This window comes from Tinamus guttatus, unplaced genomic scaffold, assembly GCF_059628265.1.
Source record: "Tinamus guttatus ecotype Peru unplaced genomic scaffold, ASM5962826v1 Tinamus_guttatus_pri_ptg000524l, whole genome shotgun sequence".
In the NCBI taxonomy this organism is placed as follows: Eukaryota; Metazoa; Chordata; class Aves; order Tinamiformes; family Tinamidae; genus Tinamus; species Tinamus guttatus.
In genome coordinates this window covers 187,929-205,109 of record NW_028289058.1, presented here as the reverse complement: position 1 = coordinate 205,109, position 17,181 = coordinate 187,929, and the positions used below count along the sequence as shown (strand labels likewise).

The 17,181-nt window shown below is 39.6% G+C and overlaps 1 protein-coding gene across 4 annotated transcripts in view; it reads right to left on the bottom strand.

The window, feature by feature from the left end:
- Positions 1 to 2,893: 2,893 nt before the first annotated feature.
- ANO5 (anoctamin 5) overlaps positions 2,894 to 17,181 on the bottom strand; it is a 40,974-nt gene continuing 26,686 nt past the window's right edge. For all 4 annotated transcript variants that reach the window (XM_088533828.1, XM_088533825.1, XM_088533827.1 and 1 more), the window contains 13 exons: positions 16,934 to 17,068; positions 15,446 to 15,551; positions 15,302 to 15,362; positions 13,943 to 14,094; positions 11,103 to 11,177; positions 10,288 to 10,510; positions 8,140 to 8,309; positions 7,616 to 7,713; positions 7,268 to 7,398; positions 6,067 to 6,272; positions 4,835 to 5,016; positions 3,725 to 3,830; positions 2,894 to 3,154 (listed from right to left, as the gene is read on the bottom strand). In XM_088533828.1, coding sequence (XP_088389954.1) covers positions 2,933 to 3,154; positions 3,725 to 3,830; positions 4,835 to 5,016; positions 6,067 to 6,272; positions 7,268 to 7,398; positions 7,616 to 7,713; positions 8,140 to 8,309; positions 10,288 to 10,510; positions 11,103 to 11,177; positions 13,943 to 14,094; positions 15,302 to 15,362; positions 15,446 to 15,551; positions 16,934 to 17,068 — 1,867 coding nt within the window. In that variant the 3' untranslated portion in view covers positions 2,894 to 2,932. The remainder of the gene's footprint in view (positions 3,155 to 3,724; positions 3,831 to 4,834; positions 5,017 to 6,066; positions 6,273 to 7,267; positions 7,399 to 7,615; positions 7,714 to 8,139; positions 8,310 to 10,287; positions 10,511 to 11,102; positions 11,178 to 13,942; positions 14,095 to 15,301; positions 15,363 to 15,445; positions 15,552 to 16,933; positions 17,069 to 17,181) is intronic.

Here is a 17,181-nt window from a genome sequence, read left to right as displayed (position 1 = left end):
CTGATCTTACTACACTTTAAAAGAGCAATTTTGTTTTCTGTTTAACTCTGAGGCTGTCTACCATTCCTCAAGTGACCCTAGTTTGAAAATAGGAGAGGCTTTGCTTTGGTTAAAGGACACTTCTAGATATGTATTTTCAACATCAAAATCATATTCCCACAGTAAGAATAACAACATCCACAAACTATTTTTTGCCATTTTTCCACAAATACTTGAGTAAATATATATGTATATAGGCTATTATAATCCTAATCATGCTAATAATCTTTTCTTTGTGAAAAATACTGCTTAATAAAGGCAAAATATTATGGCAAGAGGTGTGTTAGACCATGGTCATATATGACCTTAGCCATTAATATGACAATACTCTTCAACACCTTCTATATCCCAAGAAAGAATGCTTTGGAGTGTAATGATATATTTATACACATTTTTAATTAAGTCAATGCCACAGGTTAACGCTTTTTTTATTTACAAGATTCAATATGTGCAGAATCTCTTCTCTAGCCTGAAACAAGGAGTGAAAAAACAAGGTTTAAGGAAGCAAGAAATGGGGCCAAACATCCCATCTAATTCCAAATACAGATGTGGGGCTCCTGCACATTAATACTACCTCCAAATATTTGGTTTCTTCCTTGTTTCCTTTTGTTTGGCTTTCAAATAGCAAGTTTCACTCAAAATAGTGAATTTTGCTGATCTATTTTCAAGTGCAGTATATTAGGACACTTACAACACAAGAATAATATTAATGTTTTGCCCTCCAAACCTATCTAACAGCTGAATTTTCAAACCTGTTTTAAGCTTCAGACTTGTGCATTTTGCATAGAAATATCCCTATGGTTCTGCATCTCATGACCTCATTACCTGAGGTAACACTTTTGTTCCTGTTAGCAATGGCAAACCATGGGATCTAAATTTAGCAGCTTAGTATAGATTTAAGAAGCAAAAAAGTGCTTACATAATTCAAATTTTGGTGTTGCATACGTAATTGCCATGACCAAGACTCCTCTTTGGCTTATGCACCAAGCAGCAGAGCTAGCTCATTTATTCACTCCTGCAGCAAACCCACTGCTTCAAATACACGTGAATATTCAAGAACATGGTTCATCATGAATCACCAGGATGCCAGACTTGCCAAGCCAGCTTGAAGAATGAGAGGCAATAAGTTACAATCAAGGGAAATGTACAGCTGCTGCAGCTCCCTGGTCAGAGCCCGGCCACGCAGGGGTTGAGAGGTAGGCACTTCAACATCACAACTTCTGCTCGTTGCAACACGTTCACTCAACACAGCTATTTCAAACACCACTGTGGTACTCAGGTTACCACCAAGTGGCCCAAGACACAGGCTGCCAACACACAATTTGGAGACTACCTTGTGGACCTAGTAAACAGTACGTTATTTGGCTGATACAGAATACAAGTCGGATTTGCTTTTGGTATACTTGCAAGGAAGTATAACTATCAAAGTGCAAATATTTTAAAACTTCAAACTCTCAAGCCAGGCTACCTCAGCATGAGAGGACTCTACCATCTGCCACTACTTCATATCCATGCAGTTCGGTTGGGAACTGCTCCCAAAGAGCTCAGGAATGTGCAGGGCAGGCAGCGTTTGGCCAACACGATGCAGCTCCGTGGGCAGGTTTACAGTGTCACTGTGTTTCCAGCTCGCTCTGGAAACACCCCTTTCCACACCGCTGTCATGTTCACATCTTGTGTCAAATGCAAATCAACAAGGCACTAAGCATCGGAGCATTGATATGTTTTAAATACCCAGCAAAATCATAAAAATGCATAACCACTTAAAATTATAAAACAAGGGCACATTCAATAACCCATAGCTATTTTGTACAAGTAGATATTATATACACACACACGATAACTCTAAAAAAGTCCCATGAGAAAGCAGAAAAAAGTCCTTCTTGAAAATTAAAAGGCTCCTATAAGGACAATGGCAACATAAACCCATTATTTGACATTGTTAATGCTTTGAATCACAATCCTCATCTCCATACAAGTGTAAGGCAGTTTGTCTCCCAAGTCCCTGGACCCTGTTCAAAGTCGCAGCACAGAGACCCTTTTAGCCCTTTTTCAGCCTTCAGAAATGGCAAGAAACCAAACAAAGGACCCACTTTGGCCCAAACTTGTCAAGCATTTTTTGCCTAACAGTAATTTTTGAGGCTGAGGGGGGGGAAAAAAAAAAAAAATCCAAAGATGTTTACATCTTTTTGAGAAGACCAATTAGATGATTCTACAACATTTGTATTTAAAGAACAAACTCTTTGGCAGGTCCCTTTATGAAAAAATATGTTCTTTTAATTTCCTTCATGTATTTACTGAATTAAATGCCTTAAAATAATTCCAAGTGGAATTAGGCCAATATAAAGTTAAAAATTCATTCCATCTAAAAACACATGCAGGCTCAAAGCTGCAAACAAGTGTTACATAAGATGTGCATTGATTCAAAAAACCATAATATTTCTGATGCAGAGATTGGATTATCCGATTGAAACGATCATGCTATAAAAATCATTTTCAGTACTTTCCATAACAGAATGCATTCATAACATCCTTTTTACTCAGCTGGGACACAGCCTGAGCTGTGCCCTTTGGAACAGGGAGCAGGGTTTGGTGACAACCACCACACCATAACCCAAGCCCTTAAAAGGCAAGGGCCTTTAATCCTAGGAATCCAAATTCTGGGATTACACGATTCCAAGTATTTTGCAAAGTAGCAGGCAAATAGGTAACAGTGCTAAAGCCATAGGAGTTAATAAATTTACTCAATTTAGAACGCTCACTAAGACCCTGTAAAAAAAGTCCCAAATCTGTGGGCTGAAAGCAAAGGGGTCGGAGCGTCCCATTGCTTGGGATGCCTCACACTGAGCAAAGCACAGACCCACGAGCTGAATCCCATACAGTAGTTGCTTCAATGCTACATGGCTCTGGATAATTCCACTTTCCCTTCCGTGGTAATTAACTCCTTTTCAGTGGCTTGCGTGTCACCTCGGCACAGTTTCTCCTTCAGTTTTTCGAGTTCATACTCATGTAGGATTTTCTGTGTCAGGTACTTCTCACGTTTTATTTTGGCTTTCACATCTGCAGGGACATCAGGAATCATCCATGCTACAAAGAACTTAACGATGAATACAACATGCTGCAAAAAGAAAAAGGCAGGGGAAATGTAAAAAAATCATTGCCACGTGAAAAAAGGATGAATTAGTCTATGAAGAGAAGTGACCATTTGGTATTGTCTACCAGTCAGCTGTCCTAGAATAATATATCACAAACTAATGTTTTAATCTTTGTGCACATCTCAGCTAGACATTTTACAGAAAAACTTTAATTCTAAACCATTTTTGTAATTAGCAAATCCAAAAGGAAGGTGTCAGGTTTTGAACCCCGAGCATTGCTTTCTAATCCCTCTGTGTGGTTTCTTAGAAAATTCACATTCCCATGCCAATAATGCACAGCTTTTAGGAACAGCTTATTCTGCTGTTTTCTTTGGATCAAATCTAGAAGTTTCTTAAACTTTTTTTTGTATGTTGAGATTAACTTCCTGAAGCTGAAAGACCAAGTCATAGTATTTGTTTTGGATCTAGAATATTTGATATTGCTTAGGGAAGAAGCTACTTATACACTCAGCAGTTCTAGTTCTCAAAATATTAGCAACTACCTACAGAATTGGTAACATTGATTTCAGAAGGTAATTATGTGGGGAACATACCTCCATAATAATTATAAAGGCCATTTTTGCAGCAAGAATGTGCCAGAATTGCATAGTGTGTAAATATTTCCTCTCATGATCTGGAGGATATCGATAGTCTCTGTACCTGTTAGGTAGAAAAACACGGAAAGGTGAAATGTCATATTCAGTCTGAGACAGGCTACAAGCTCAGTGACACTTGCATGCAAATACAGCTGTCATTTAAGGAACCTTTTCATCTTGTTTTAAATGGTCTGCTTCCTTCTGCAGAAAAAGGTTGGCTCTCGATTTGTTTTCATTTCGCTTGCTTCAACACCCTCATTCACAGCACTGGAGTATGGATGCAGATGGGCAACAAGTGCAGTTTTATACATAGGTTGTCTTTGTTTCCAGGCCACCATCAAGTCAAGCAGGACAGTGAGGCCATACAGCACACAGTAAGGGACAAGTGTTGAATAAATAGAATGGGAGTTGATAGATGAGGTATGGGACAGACACTGGGTTTCATCAGAGGGCAGTCTTGAGGATGTGTTCAGCATTGAGCTGGTGTGTAGCCCTCTTGAAGCTTTAAACCTCAAACACTCAAGTGCAGCTTTTTCTTAAAGGATTTTTTCTGACATCATATAAAAGAATTTTCCTTTACCATGGATTTCTAACCCTGTTTCTCAATTCTTCTAGAAACAACCACTTTTCTTCTAGTTAGAAAGGACTTTTCTTCTAGAGAAGAGTCCAGATGTGCAGTGATATTAAGCACAGTGACATGTGACTTTGAAAACCATATCATTTTCAGTAGCAGCACAGCTAAATATATCCCACAGTACAGGCTTAGGGGCAATCTTAGGAACATCAGTCTCTTCTATTACTCAGAAAAAATCAGTAGAATAATTCAGGGAGAAAAGAATCCCCTATTATCAAATAAGACGGTCTGACAGTAAAAAAGGTGATTTTTCCTTGGTTCCTTGCAGGATTTCATACGATCTCAAACACTGTCTCATTAATAGCTTAAACCTCATCTTTTAACACTTGAGAATTATCATTTATTTTTAGTGGATTACTTAGCCTAATGCATTTTTACGGTGTATTCTAAAAAGATGGTGACAAAATGCATATTATTATTATACCAACACAAACCTGCATATGACAAAGTTATCTGGATTCATTTTCGGCTTGTTTCTGGTAGGGAAATCTGAGATTTGAAACACTGACAAACTATTATTTATGTATCCAGACATAGGAGAGGCATCATTTGTAGAATAAGCGTAGTAGTAAACTAAACGAGGAATCATATCTGATGTGAACGCCACAATAAAAGCCTGAAAAGAAATTGAAAAAAGAAATTGAGTATGTACCACACTGAGCAAATTAATAAAAGGCATAACCCTGATTCTGTGACATAACTCAGGTAAGTGAAATAAGGGCAGCTACCTTGGAGCTGGCTCTAGCCTTTACTGCAACTAGCTTTTTATTGAAAAAAATAGGTTAGCAGAGATACCGAAAGCCTAAAAACTTCTCTATATGAGTGTTTTGACTTCAAAACCGTTTTTCCCTTTCCCTTCTCAATAAAGGGGCTACTTCATGCAGTACCAAACCAATTGCTTGTTCTTTCCCAGCTTCAGAACAAACCATCTGCTATCAGTGATCACAGCCCTGCTGAGGAGAAGAGATGTGGATTGGAATACTTGTGGACTATGAACTTGCATCTGCTGTGTGATTGCCAAGTTATTTTATCAGAGAACAGGAACCAGTTGCTCCAGCTGCATTTCAAAAGGAAGCAACAACTACGAGCACATGTGTCTAAAAACCCAAAATGCTCAAAGTGTCCAGGTACTTTGCTAGTTACACAAGTGTTTTTGGCACCCAAGGCACTTATGATCTGATATGGTTTAATATTTTGTATTCTAAGTACCTATTTTGCTCAGCAGACTTTTACACTAAAGATGGAATGCGAACTGTAGCATTTTTAGGAGTATTTTAAGCCATTGCTCCCATAGGAGAATCCTGAGGCAGCTGAACTAGAGTAACTCCTACAACACTGACCCTATAATAGCAGGACAGAAACATTGCCAAGCTGATGGAATTAATCCACCTCTATCCCCTGTGGCTCCCTCTGCACAACCTGGTGCTTCCCGTTAAACTTCAGGCTAGCTCATGTCATTGCAAAAATACTGGAAAAAGCAAATTAATTATGGTCCAACAAAATGTGGATTGAGATGCACAAATGCCCAGATAGCTTGACCACACCTCCTAGGCCAGCATGGCATAAAAATGAGCATTAGGGATAAAGCAGAAAGTGTTGACTGATTTAAAAAGGAAATTTTAAAAACACAAATACAACATTGACTTAGCACAGTTAAGCTACTTACATTAGTGACAACAGACAAGATGGCCATTCCGTTCAGGATTTCTTGCCAAACTCCTATGCTGTGTGCCTTGGCAGCAACGGGTCTCCTGTACTGCGTGGTTAACTTCCAGGAGTCGACTCGGATCTCCAAAATATTATTCATCAGAGCAAGGAGGGGAGCCAGAGGAAAGGAGGCCACAAAGAGAGTGATAAACCCAAACTGAATTACTGCAAGAGGGAAGAAAAGTACAAGTGTCAAAACGTGCCCTGAGATGAGAGTCTTCAGACGGGTGACATTTAGGATAACATAACTAGACACATGGCAAACTTCTGCCAGGCTGTACAACATACAGTCTACCCCTGCCCTGAGAATATTTTCATTTTTATCACAGTCTTACCTCTCCCCACTGTTATTAGTTTAGTTAAAATACTATTATTTTGCCCTTATTGGTTCTGGTGGGGAGTCTTAAAATTAGTTTAAAAACTGCCAACAGAATACACAAGTGATGCCTTTATTCACTACCAAGACAGAATCTCTTTTGATGCATTCTGCATCATTCCTCAGTGCAGGGCCAAGCAGAGGACATCTTGTATGTTTTATTCAATGAATGATAATAACCTGCCCCCCACACTCCCCGCCACACAATCCACTTTCATGACTTCAGACTTCTAGTCTGGCTTCAATTTGCAGCTTTACTTTCTTATGTTTTGTCAAAGTTTCCTATATGGATCACATCAGCATTACTTTTGAGCAATCTCTTGGTAGCGCCTGCTCCCTCTGCTGGACGACATCAAAGCTTTACTCGGTGCAAATCCCAGACCATGGTTTTTTCTCTGATCCAGTTCGGAGACCCCATCTGCAGGGCAGTCATTGAGCATATTTGGCACTTGCTCCACACTTGGACCTCTCACTGAGATCAGCAGCAAGCACGCTTGGGAACAGGAACCAAACACACGGGGACAGAGCTGGCTGTGCCAACAGGAACATTCACCAGCCAAACGAGGGGAACAGTCCTGGCAGTGTTTTTATGAAACTCCCTGCGTTATGAGCTGCAAAAGCAGCTTAGTTCATTGGGCTAGGCATGATTTTTAGCTGCTCCCTTGCTATGGTTTACCACATGGAAGCAGTAGCATTACCTCTCAAAACTAACTGCAGTCTAATCATCTTCACAATGCAAGTAAAGTTGTCTTGTCCTTATTCTAAAAAGGCACTTTCAACTTACCCATTTCTAGATATTCATAGAACAGACCCAAGGCACCAAATATCTGCAGATCATGGTCCTGCTCCCAGCGACTGTACAAGTTTTCGGGATTACTTCTCGCTTTCCGTCGTCCCCACCAGTTACAAATCCAGCTATATTCACAGAAAGAGGTAACAGGGGAGAGAGCAAACTAAGTATTCCTTTCACTCCAAAAAAGGATTCTTTTTGCAATGTGCTTTCACAAATGAAACGCCAGAAAACTTTTAAAGCAAGTCTGCTTGCCAGAACTGAGGCAGTTAATTTTCATCGCGCCTACCGATTCTCTCCTTGCCATCATTTCACAAGCCTCTGAGCAGAGGGGTGACTTACGGGACGATGGCCTCTTGTATGTTCCCCCAGATCTGTTTGCCAGCCATGACGATAGTGAGTTGTGTCGTCAGCTCTATCAGGCAGCCTGCAGGGTCGCACTGCAGAAGGCAGATGGGGGGTTAACAGTAACATCAACATGGACATGACCCACATCAGACATTCCCTATTGCTGCAGGCATGAGAATGGAAGGGAGAAATGCTCATAGGGTCCTTAGGGCAATACTTAAATCACACCCACACTGGCAGCCAAGGCAGCCAAGCCACCCCTCTTAAGGGAAGCTGTTAAATAAGGGCTCAACATGTCCAATAAAATATGCATTAAAAATGGGGACCATTTAAAGATGTGACTCTGATGCTTAAGAGCAACCCTGGAGCTTCAGGAGAACCCCTACACAGATGCCAGCCACCAATCCACCTCACACCAGATCAAACCCACAGCTGGCAATTTACAGCTGGATAGGTTGGAGGGGAGGAACAGTTCAACTAGCTGATTGTTCATTCTGCCTTCATCAATCAAGTCCTACCTCTTCATTTCGCCAGCGATTAAACATGTATGTGTAGGCACCTGGGTAACCAACAAACTTCCCTTTGAAGAAGGCCACGTAGAAGCAGGACGAGTAATAGTTGACAAACTGGAACAGAAACATTTTCATAGTCAGCCTGTTTTCATATTCCAGATGAGTTCTGGGAATCTCTGAAAAACAGAATATAATTATTTTATTTTCCCTTATGCCCTTAAAAGACCACAGATTCAGAAATACTCTTCATCCCTGGTGCCCTTACATTCCTTTGGAAAAGAGCTCAGCAAATCATGTTTCTGCTCAGATATCTGCCTCTAGTGCCGGTGCTCTGGGTATGCAAGCAGAATTCAATTCTTGAAGCGTTAGCAGCTTCAATTTCTCCTTCTTCATCCCATCCACTAGCACTTATCCCACTAAAGACTCCTAAATATAGTCCATTTCAAAACCCTTCTAGCAGTGTTCTCTCAAATAGGAAGCTTTGGTTATGACAATGCAGAGAACACAAGACAACCCTACTTTGTGGCAGAGGGCTGCTTCAGAACTTTGTGTGCTGGATATAGCCAACTTCTATAGAAACCTGCAGGAACTGGATGGGCCCAGGGCTGCCAAGGGACAAGGCTCATAAGAGGGGAGTATGAGGGAAGTATCCAGGAACTCTAGTGATAACTGAATGTTCCTTAAGACTTGCTGCACTCTCAATCACATTCTCTGTTCAGATCTAGTTTAACTAGCCTACCTTAAGACTAAAGTTGTATGGGAATAAGTTAATGTTTCTGCATTGGGTGCAAGTTTGCACTTCTATAAGGCTGTGTCCATAGGCCTAAAAGCAAAGTCTGGCCTAATGTTTTTTAGGAATTCAGAAGGCAAGGGAGTTGGCACATACATTCCTGACAGAGGTAGTCAGCATTTCCTACTCTTATATTCAAACATCTCTCTAAAACCCAGCTGTGTGTGGCCTCCCACAGCCATAAGAGGGCAGCAGTCCCATTTAATAAACATTTTCTTTCTGCAGCAGATAAACACAGCAGGGCTAACACTTAAACCACTCCACTAACATGCCTGAGCCTTCATGATCCTATTTTTGCCCTTAAAGAAATGAGGCATAAGAGCTTATTTTCCTCTGTTTTTCTTTGCTAGTGCCAGTTTTACTTATTACTTGTTCTTTCACTGGTCTAATTTGGTCTAGCAAAGGATCAAAATAAAGCCTGTGCAACATCCCATTGTGTCTGCAAGGAAAACCTTCCCACTGTTAATTCTTTGAAGAACTCAAAAAAGGTCACCTGTACAGCTGTCCTAAAAGAAGTTAGTTATACATGTATAACATTTTTCATCTTCCCCCTCCCCTAAATGGGATATTCTGCCAACATCATTTCTTCCTATACAAGATGCACAGGAATTTCTATAGATAAAAAAATAAAGGGCAAACAAACAAAAATACAGAAATGGGTCTTGTGAAGGATATTACCAGCATTCAAGCTCTCACTCCAGACCCACACATGAAATTGTTACTAAACCAACAGATCCTTCTGGTTCTGCCTACCACCTGCTCTGGAAAGTCTGCTGAACATCACACTCCTGATGGCCAAAGCCACAAGATACTCCAGGCCTGACTGCTTCTTCTGCCTTCAAATTGTGTTAACTTTGGGTCTGTAAGTGTAAATCCATAGCTAAGATAGGCAGTAGTGAGACAACACCTAGAGGATGGATGCTATCCTTTTTCCCTGCTCCTTCAGAGGAGCAGATATGATTATTTAGCCTTTTCCCCTTAGTCAATATGACTGTAATCTGTTTAAGACTACTATTTAATACACATCCAGGACTTCTAGCTGAAATATCACTAAATCAAGTCAGCTTCCTCTCGCTTTGATGAGTCCCGTGTAATACTAAATGACTTTTAATTAGTGCTGAGCAATACAATGGCCTCTGTGGAACTAATTTTAATATATGCAAATGTTATACTAAGAGAGCTTGGGATAGCTATTTAAACAGAGGGGACAAGTTTCATATAGCCACAGACAAAAAAAAAGATGTTGCTGCAAACATCCTAAGGCTCCCAGTATGCCCAAGGTGAGGACAGCAGGTCAGCCACCCCTAGGCAGCTCCCATCTGTCGTGGCTCCTCCACAGCAGCTTCTCCAAGCACACCACTCACCCATGTCAGTAATCCAGATGGCTATTCTCTCATACAGGAAGTTAAGAATCATGATGATGACGAAGTTGAGGCACGAGGCGGTGACCGAAGTGGCCAGCTGAGGCGTGAGCAGCCCGCTGATGGGCTCCAACGTCTGCGTGTTCTCCATGAGGCTGGCGAAGGCGGCGTACACCGCGAGGCGATACACGATCACCGCTATCATGCTTGCTATGATCAGAGACACCTGGAAGCAACAGGTATAAAATGCACTTACAGTTCTTTCTATGGCTACATACATGCCACTATGTAAACACGATATATAGAATCATGCTCTATACCCTTTTATACCATTCCTTAAGGGCACAAGGTCAGCAGCACTGAAATGCAAAGTACACAAGCAATATCTTGTCTTATTAGATGCATTAAGCCCACCAAAATTTTGTTAACACAATAAAAGCAAGGCGATTTAATAATACTCAAAATAATGCAGAATAAAGCTTCACAAAAATCAGGACAGAAAGGACTTATCAAAATTTATTGCCCACTTTTTGGCCAATTCATTGTATAGCTATCTCTTCAAATGACATTTCACTGCAGTTTTTTTTGCCTTCATATTTTCCAAGGTGATCTGGTAACAGCAATTATCCTTATGCTAGAAAGGCTCATCACATTTCTAGTTAATGACAGATTTCCAAGGCCTTTCATCTTTTTCAGCTGAAAGGAAGTGCACTTTGCAAAACAGTTCAAGGAAAGGTTAAATGCACTAGTATGCATTAATAGGATGATTAGTGATAACCAGCAATTCATGTTAAAGGGATGATTCAAGAGATGCTCACCCAGAACAACACGGTAGTTCCTGAGATGCAGAACCGTACAGCTTGGCTAGTTAGAGGCAAATAAGGCTCCATCTCCTGAAACAGTCAAGCAAGCACAGCACAGTTCACAAATCTATAGTCTTATTTGTATATCAAGCAGCACAGAGAGCTCAACAGCTGTGTGAAAATGACTACATCCGAGGAAAACCATTTGTAACCCTTCTCTTTTTGGGCAAGTACAACATGAATTTGAATGTGCCAATAAGAGCACTCGGGACAAAAGAACTGGCCATGAACAATACTAGAAGTAAACACAATACCTAGAAATATTAAACAAACTACCACAAAAAAATATTAATCAATACTTGAAGGAAAAAAGATCCAGTTTATTCACACCGTCAGGACAGAACTTTTTTTTTTTAAAACTTATTTATTATTTATAAGAGATTCTACATGTGAAGGTTTAAAACCACTGTGTACTTGGATGTACTATGTTGTTCCACACAGCCAGAAAGCTTTTTCTTCCACTCCTTCAATTTAATTTCTTATTGAAGAAATGGCTACACTTATTAGTTGCCAATCTCTGCAGTAGTGTGAGGCAGCTCGGTCTTACCCAAAAGACTATTCCCATATAGCACAAGCACAGTTTTCCACGCACGTGTGCAGGTCTCTTTAAAGCAACCAGTTCTAATTCCTAAAATATCAGATTATACATATTAATAGGAGTTTACTTAAAGTAATGCCAAGGGAAGAAATTTTGATAGAGAATAAGCTGAAGTTGATAAAACTTTGGGACAAGGCCTATCATTCTGTACCACGCTTGTGACTCTTGGACACAAGGGCCCCAAATACAGCAGGCAAGGTGCTGCAAATGCCTCCTTTGCAGCTGCAGATATCTTCCAATTTAAAAAAAAAGGCACCAAAACAAACAAAAAAAAGAACACCCACACAACATATTAAGGTGGTGTTGAAGCAAGCTTAGTTTCTGTTGCACAGTAACCCAGGGTGTGCTGAGCACACTGGTGCACGCAGCCATTTGGCCAGAAGGACCTCCTTTGGATGGCAATATCCTGTAGCCAGGTCAGTCAGTAGCATGTTGGTAGGAATCAGCTTCGTTTTAAACCTAATGCACTGTTGTCTCAAGAGAGAGTCAAACCTACTGTTTATATCTGCTCAAGAGATACCTGAAACACTATCAAGAATACTTTGGTCTTGACTTGCTACAAGGTCTTTGATAACAGTAACAGTTAAGGCTCTATTAATAGCTCAAAAAGCTAAAGGTAAGTTGATATGGACACAGATCTCAGGGGACTCTATACAGTAACACTTAATATGCATTATTTGTTAATGCATAACATTAGGAAGGAATGATTCAGATATTCTAGGCTATTTAACAAGTAGTTTTCTATCTAAGAACAAAATGCAGACAAGGTTGTGCAGCAATATGGCTTAATTTTGCATAGACTGGGTCCATTTAGTTGTATAAATTTATATTTCTGTAAAGTAAGATCCTGCAGAAAAGCACAAAAGTCAAATTTAGCCATCACCAACCTAAATAGGTCAGCACACAAATATGATTCCAGTATTTAATTGATATCTCATCTGCTGAGAATTAAGCCTCAAGATGAGCAATTTGTTTCAGCGCGCCTAGAACTTTGAATCATGGCAGAGTAAGGAGTAATTAAGTTTAACTAAAGCCATGTTCCCCATGACCCAGTAAACTCTTAGCCTATATCTAACGTGTTTTTAGACTGCAGAACTCATCTATTTTAAATCATTCTCCTATCCCATGTTTAGTCCCTAGAAACATTACCTAGTGAAAGAAAACTGGGCTACACTGCAGCTAGCCTGAGAAGTTCACTGTAACTGGAATAAGCATCACAGAGCTTCCAAAAATCCAAGGTAATAAGCATAATGTGTCATCAAATTAAGGATTATCCAGTAATTGAATTGAATAATAACTAAAGGGAACAAGAGAAGCAAGAGAAGCCTCAGGAGAAATGAGATTAGCATATGCATTCCCTAATTAAGGGGCAGCCCTGAACACCAGGCTACTCTTTGTATAATAATGGTATTTTTCTCCCCTTGGGCCAAGTCTCTATTGCTTTTCTAAAGACTGGGTTATCTTAGGAACTGGTGGAAATAAGTTATTTATATGCAAAACAATTCTAGGAAGAGGGAGGATAATTTAAATACATCTACTACCTCACTCAGAAGTATTTTAACATAACCAACTGGTACTTGAATTTGTCAAACAACTCCCACCTCAATAGGGTTTTAGTCCTGCTTAGAAGACAATTAACTAGTTTAAGCATTTAGTAGGGCAGATAATTGTAGCTCAGATTCCAGACTGCAGCAACCTTCAGCTTGTAACTACTCTTTCTAAGTGCAGAGAGGCAGTTGCAGGTAGCCCTGGACTGGATAGCAGAGGGGAGTCCTGAAAGGCTATTAGCTCTGATATCAAGCAATGCTAACAGAGTAATAAGCTCTCAAACTGCTGACAGCAGAGTTGCTGACATGACTGATATTAGACAGCCGAGGAGCCCAGAGCTCAGCTCTTGCCAACTTCAGTGCAAAACCAGCAAGCATGGCAGTCCTGCTTTGATGCCCCGTGTGCTTTATTTGTTCAGCCAGCCTGGGCCAGGGTGTGGTTGGCACCACGTTCCTGTACTTAAGATCTTTGGGATCATAAACCTAGTTGTGCAGAGATACAGTAGGGTCTGCCCTGCTCCAATATAAATGCTGTACTGCTCACCTGCTTTATACTAATCTTTACCTAGCAACTAGATGCTCATGCATTATCAAGCCCTCCCCCTAACATCTTTCAGCCCCAAGCTGAGTTTTCATGCATGTTTAGTTACCTGAGTTACAGGATTCTTCTTCTTTTGGGTACACTTGGCTTCATACTCAGGCCTCAGCTGGAGTTGCTGCTGTTCTTCTTCAAAATCAACCAAGTCCCACTCATATTTCAGTCTAGCTTGCCGTCGCTTCCAGAACTCCAGGAAAAGAGTAACTGCAATTTAAAAAAGTGTTATTAAAAAGCTTTCTTTTTTTTTTTTGAAATGAGAACAAGGTTACCACCTACATTCATAACTTGTCTCTGCACTGGCTCCTATTCTACAGCCTTTTACTTGCTCTCAGAGTGTGACCCATCTATTTCTATCAACTACCTCTTAAAGTTCATAGCTAAGAACAATAATAAAAATCAAATATTTATCATCTGAAGTCCAAGAGCAGATGAAGAAGCTGTCAAGACACGATGTGGATTATTCCCATGTTACGGCACCATGTTCAATTACTTTTTAACTTTTCCAAACACAAATATCAATACAGATTAACAAAAACAGAGATAATGTAGTTAATTCTTTGTATACAGCTGTGTAATGCATGAGCTGTATTACTGATAAGCAGAACTGTTTCATAGTACTAAGTTCAATGACTCCTGTTACTACTTGGATATTTGACATTGTAGTCATTTTAAAGACAGCGAATACGTGATGCTTTTCAAGTGTTTGGGGCTGAGACTGGCTTAAGAACTGTTTTTCAAGGGTTAATACCATGTAACATTGTAAAGTAGCTTATAGAAGGCTTTTTAATGTAAAGCCTTTAGTAATCTGATTGATCTTATTTGAACTCAAGGGACTCTGGTTTACACAAACACAGGAAATCTGATCTTGTGCTGTGCTTTCCAAATGACTAATCTATTAGAACAGCTATAGTTTAAAACCAAGGAACGTTCGGCAAGGTTCAGCAAACAGGCTCACAAATCTTATTTCAGGAGTTTTTTTCAGACCACTCTGTGGAAAAGGTAATGACTAAGTATTCAAACACTTCTTTGTAGGTTAATAAGTCTGTATCCAAGTTAAGGAACAGTAAAAGCTAGGTATTCAAGGAAGTAAGAAGTATGGATTCAGGATAACATGGTTAAAGACACACAAAATTCAGATGCCAACATATATTCCAGACAACATAATCCTGGAGTTTGAGCCAGTCTGTTGGTGGAAACATTTATACAAGTCTCAGAAAATCTACCCATTTCTGCAGAGTAGAAACAGACATGCTGAGTATGAGCTTCTTTGGAAGAGAAACAAACTGATTCTGGTCCCAAAGAGTTGCTGGCGACCCAGTAGTGCTGGGCTGCAATCAAAGGGCCTCTAATCCCTCATGGGGACACTGATACCTTAACATAACAACATAAACTTATTATCAAATGTACTCACCCCATATACCCATAAAAACAGCAAAGAAGAGAGTTGCCACATTATCAAACAAGTGGGAATACTGCAACAAAACACATAGGAAAGATTCAGTAAAATAGTTACATCATGAACAAAATAACTAGGGTTGAAGAACCAGTTACAAACCTCTGAGGAGGCACACGTGGTGTTTAGCTTCCAGTAGTCACAGTCTTGGTCACAAAGAGGGCACATGATGATCTCTCCTCCAATTGCAGGGTCACAGATTTCTTTGCTAAAGAACAAAATGTTTTAAGATATGTTTAAAAGAGATACTGTTAAAAAAATACTATATAAACTTATTTCAAGAAAAAAACAACAAAAAACACAACAGTAAAGCTTCATTTGCTCTAAACTCAACATGTGCAGGTTTCTCATACTTGCCACATCCACTGACACAGCCTGTAACAGCTCAGGTCCTGACAATTAAAGCAGCTGTTACAAGAAGGAAAACTAAGAAATCACTTCAGATATGCTTAGTTTTTTCTTTTTTTCTTCTCTTTCTTTCCAGAAAGAGACCCCTAAGAAGCTGAAGTCTATATGCATACCTTTCATGTGAGAAACTATGCAATATTTCAGATTATTACACTGCTCATCATACCTTTTCTAAAAGCAAAGATATTAATTCAACTTTCCTATCTACAGCAAAATGTGCTACTTCAGTCTCAATCTGTTAAAGGAATCCTCTTTAATCCACACTGAACTTAATTGCTACCATGGGTGAAGTTTACAATCCTATATATAATTCCTTTATATCTAGAGAAGTCACAATATGCAGAGCAGCATATCCAGGTGAATTCAGCATATGTTAAGTACAATGCAAGTATCAAAATAATGCAAATAAATGCTTGTTTCTGAACTCTTTATACCATCTTTTCTTGTTAAAAAAAATCTAGTTCCTGGAAACTTTTTCACTAAAATTAGAAGCAATGAAAATGCCAACCCTCCTCCCTGACAAATCCCTGAATATAGTAAATCCTGGAATCTGTTGAAGAAAAAACACAAAATTATTTACAAAAGAAACTTGAGCAACCTCCATCTTATAAGGCCCTCATTTTTGGGTAGAAAGAGCTGCTTATATCTACCTCATCTTCCTGCTTTGATAGTAAAAATTAGGACTTCCACCCCCTTCACCTCCACAAGAGGTCAAGTTACTCTGAGATCAATTCAAGTTAAATATTATGAAAATAAGCAGATGAAGTACTATTTTTGAGATGTTAGCAGCATTCTCAAGAACTTATGTATTGCAGATTGGCAACAGTGTGGGTTTTTTATTGCACTAAGAGCTGTAAAATACCATGTCTTGCCTACAAGTTGGTTCTTGCTAATTAATAGTCATCAGTTCTACACTAGCTGCCACCATACTTTTGGTCAATAGATGTAGCTGGAGGACAAATTGGTCTGCCCCAAGATTAAAAAACATTCTATGAGTGTTTTTCATAGAAAAAAGGTTTTCTAAGTTTGGGTTTTTTTGGTTGTTGTTGTTGTTTGGGGTTTTTTGTTTGTTTGTTTGTTTTGTTGTTGTTGTTTTCCTCTCTCCCCTCTCTCTTCATTGATTGATTTGCTAGGTAAGTCTTAAACACCTTGAGTGTAGGAGACTTTCAATATTCCACTCACCTGCTCATATTTTCATCCATTGTAAACAAGCCATAGAGAAAACAGATTAAGCCAACAACTGCTGCAAGGAATAGCATCTCAGTGTAAAATCCCAGCCAGGCAAAATAGATTCCAATCTTCTCACCATAGTACTTCCTGAACACAAAAGAGTCCAAGTAAAACCATGCGCCAAATTCACACATTACATAAAAGCAAATCCATTGGCATGTACTGGTAAAAATTAGTTTGAATCAAGCCGTAGGTGAGAG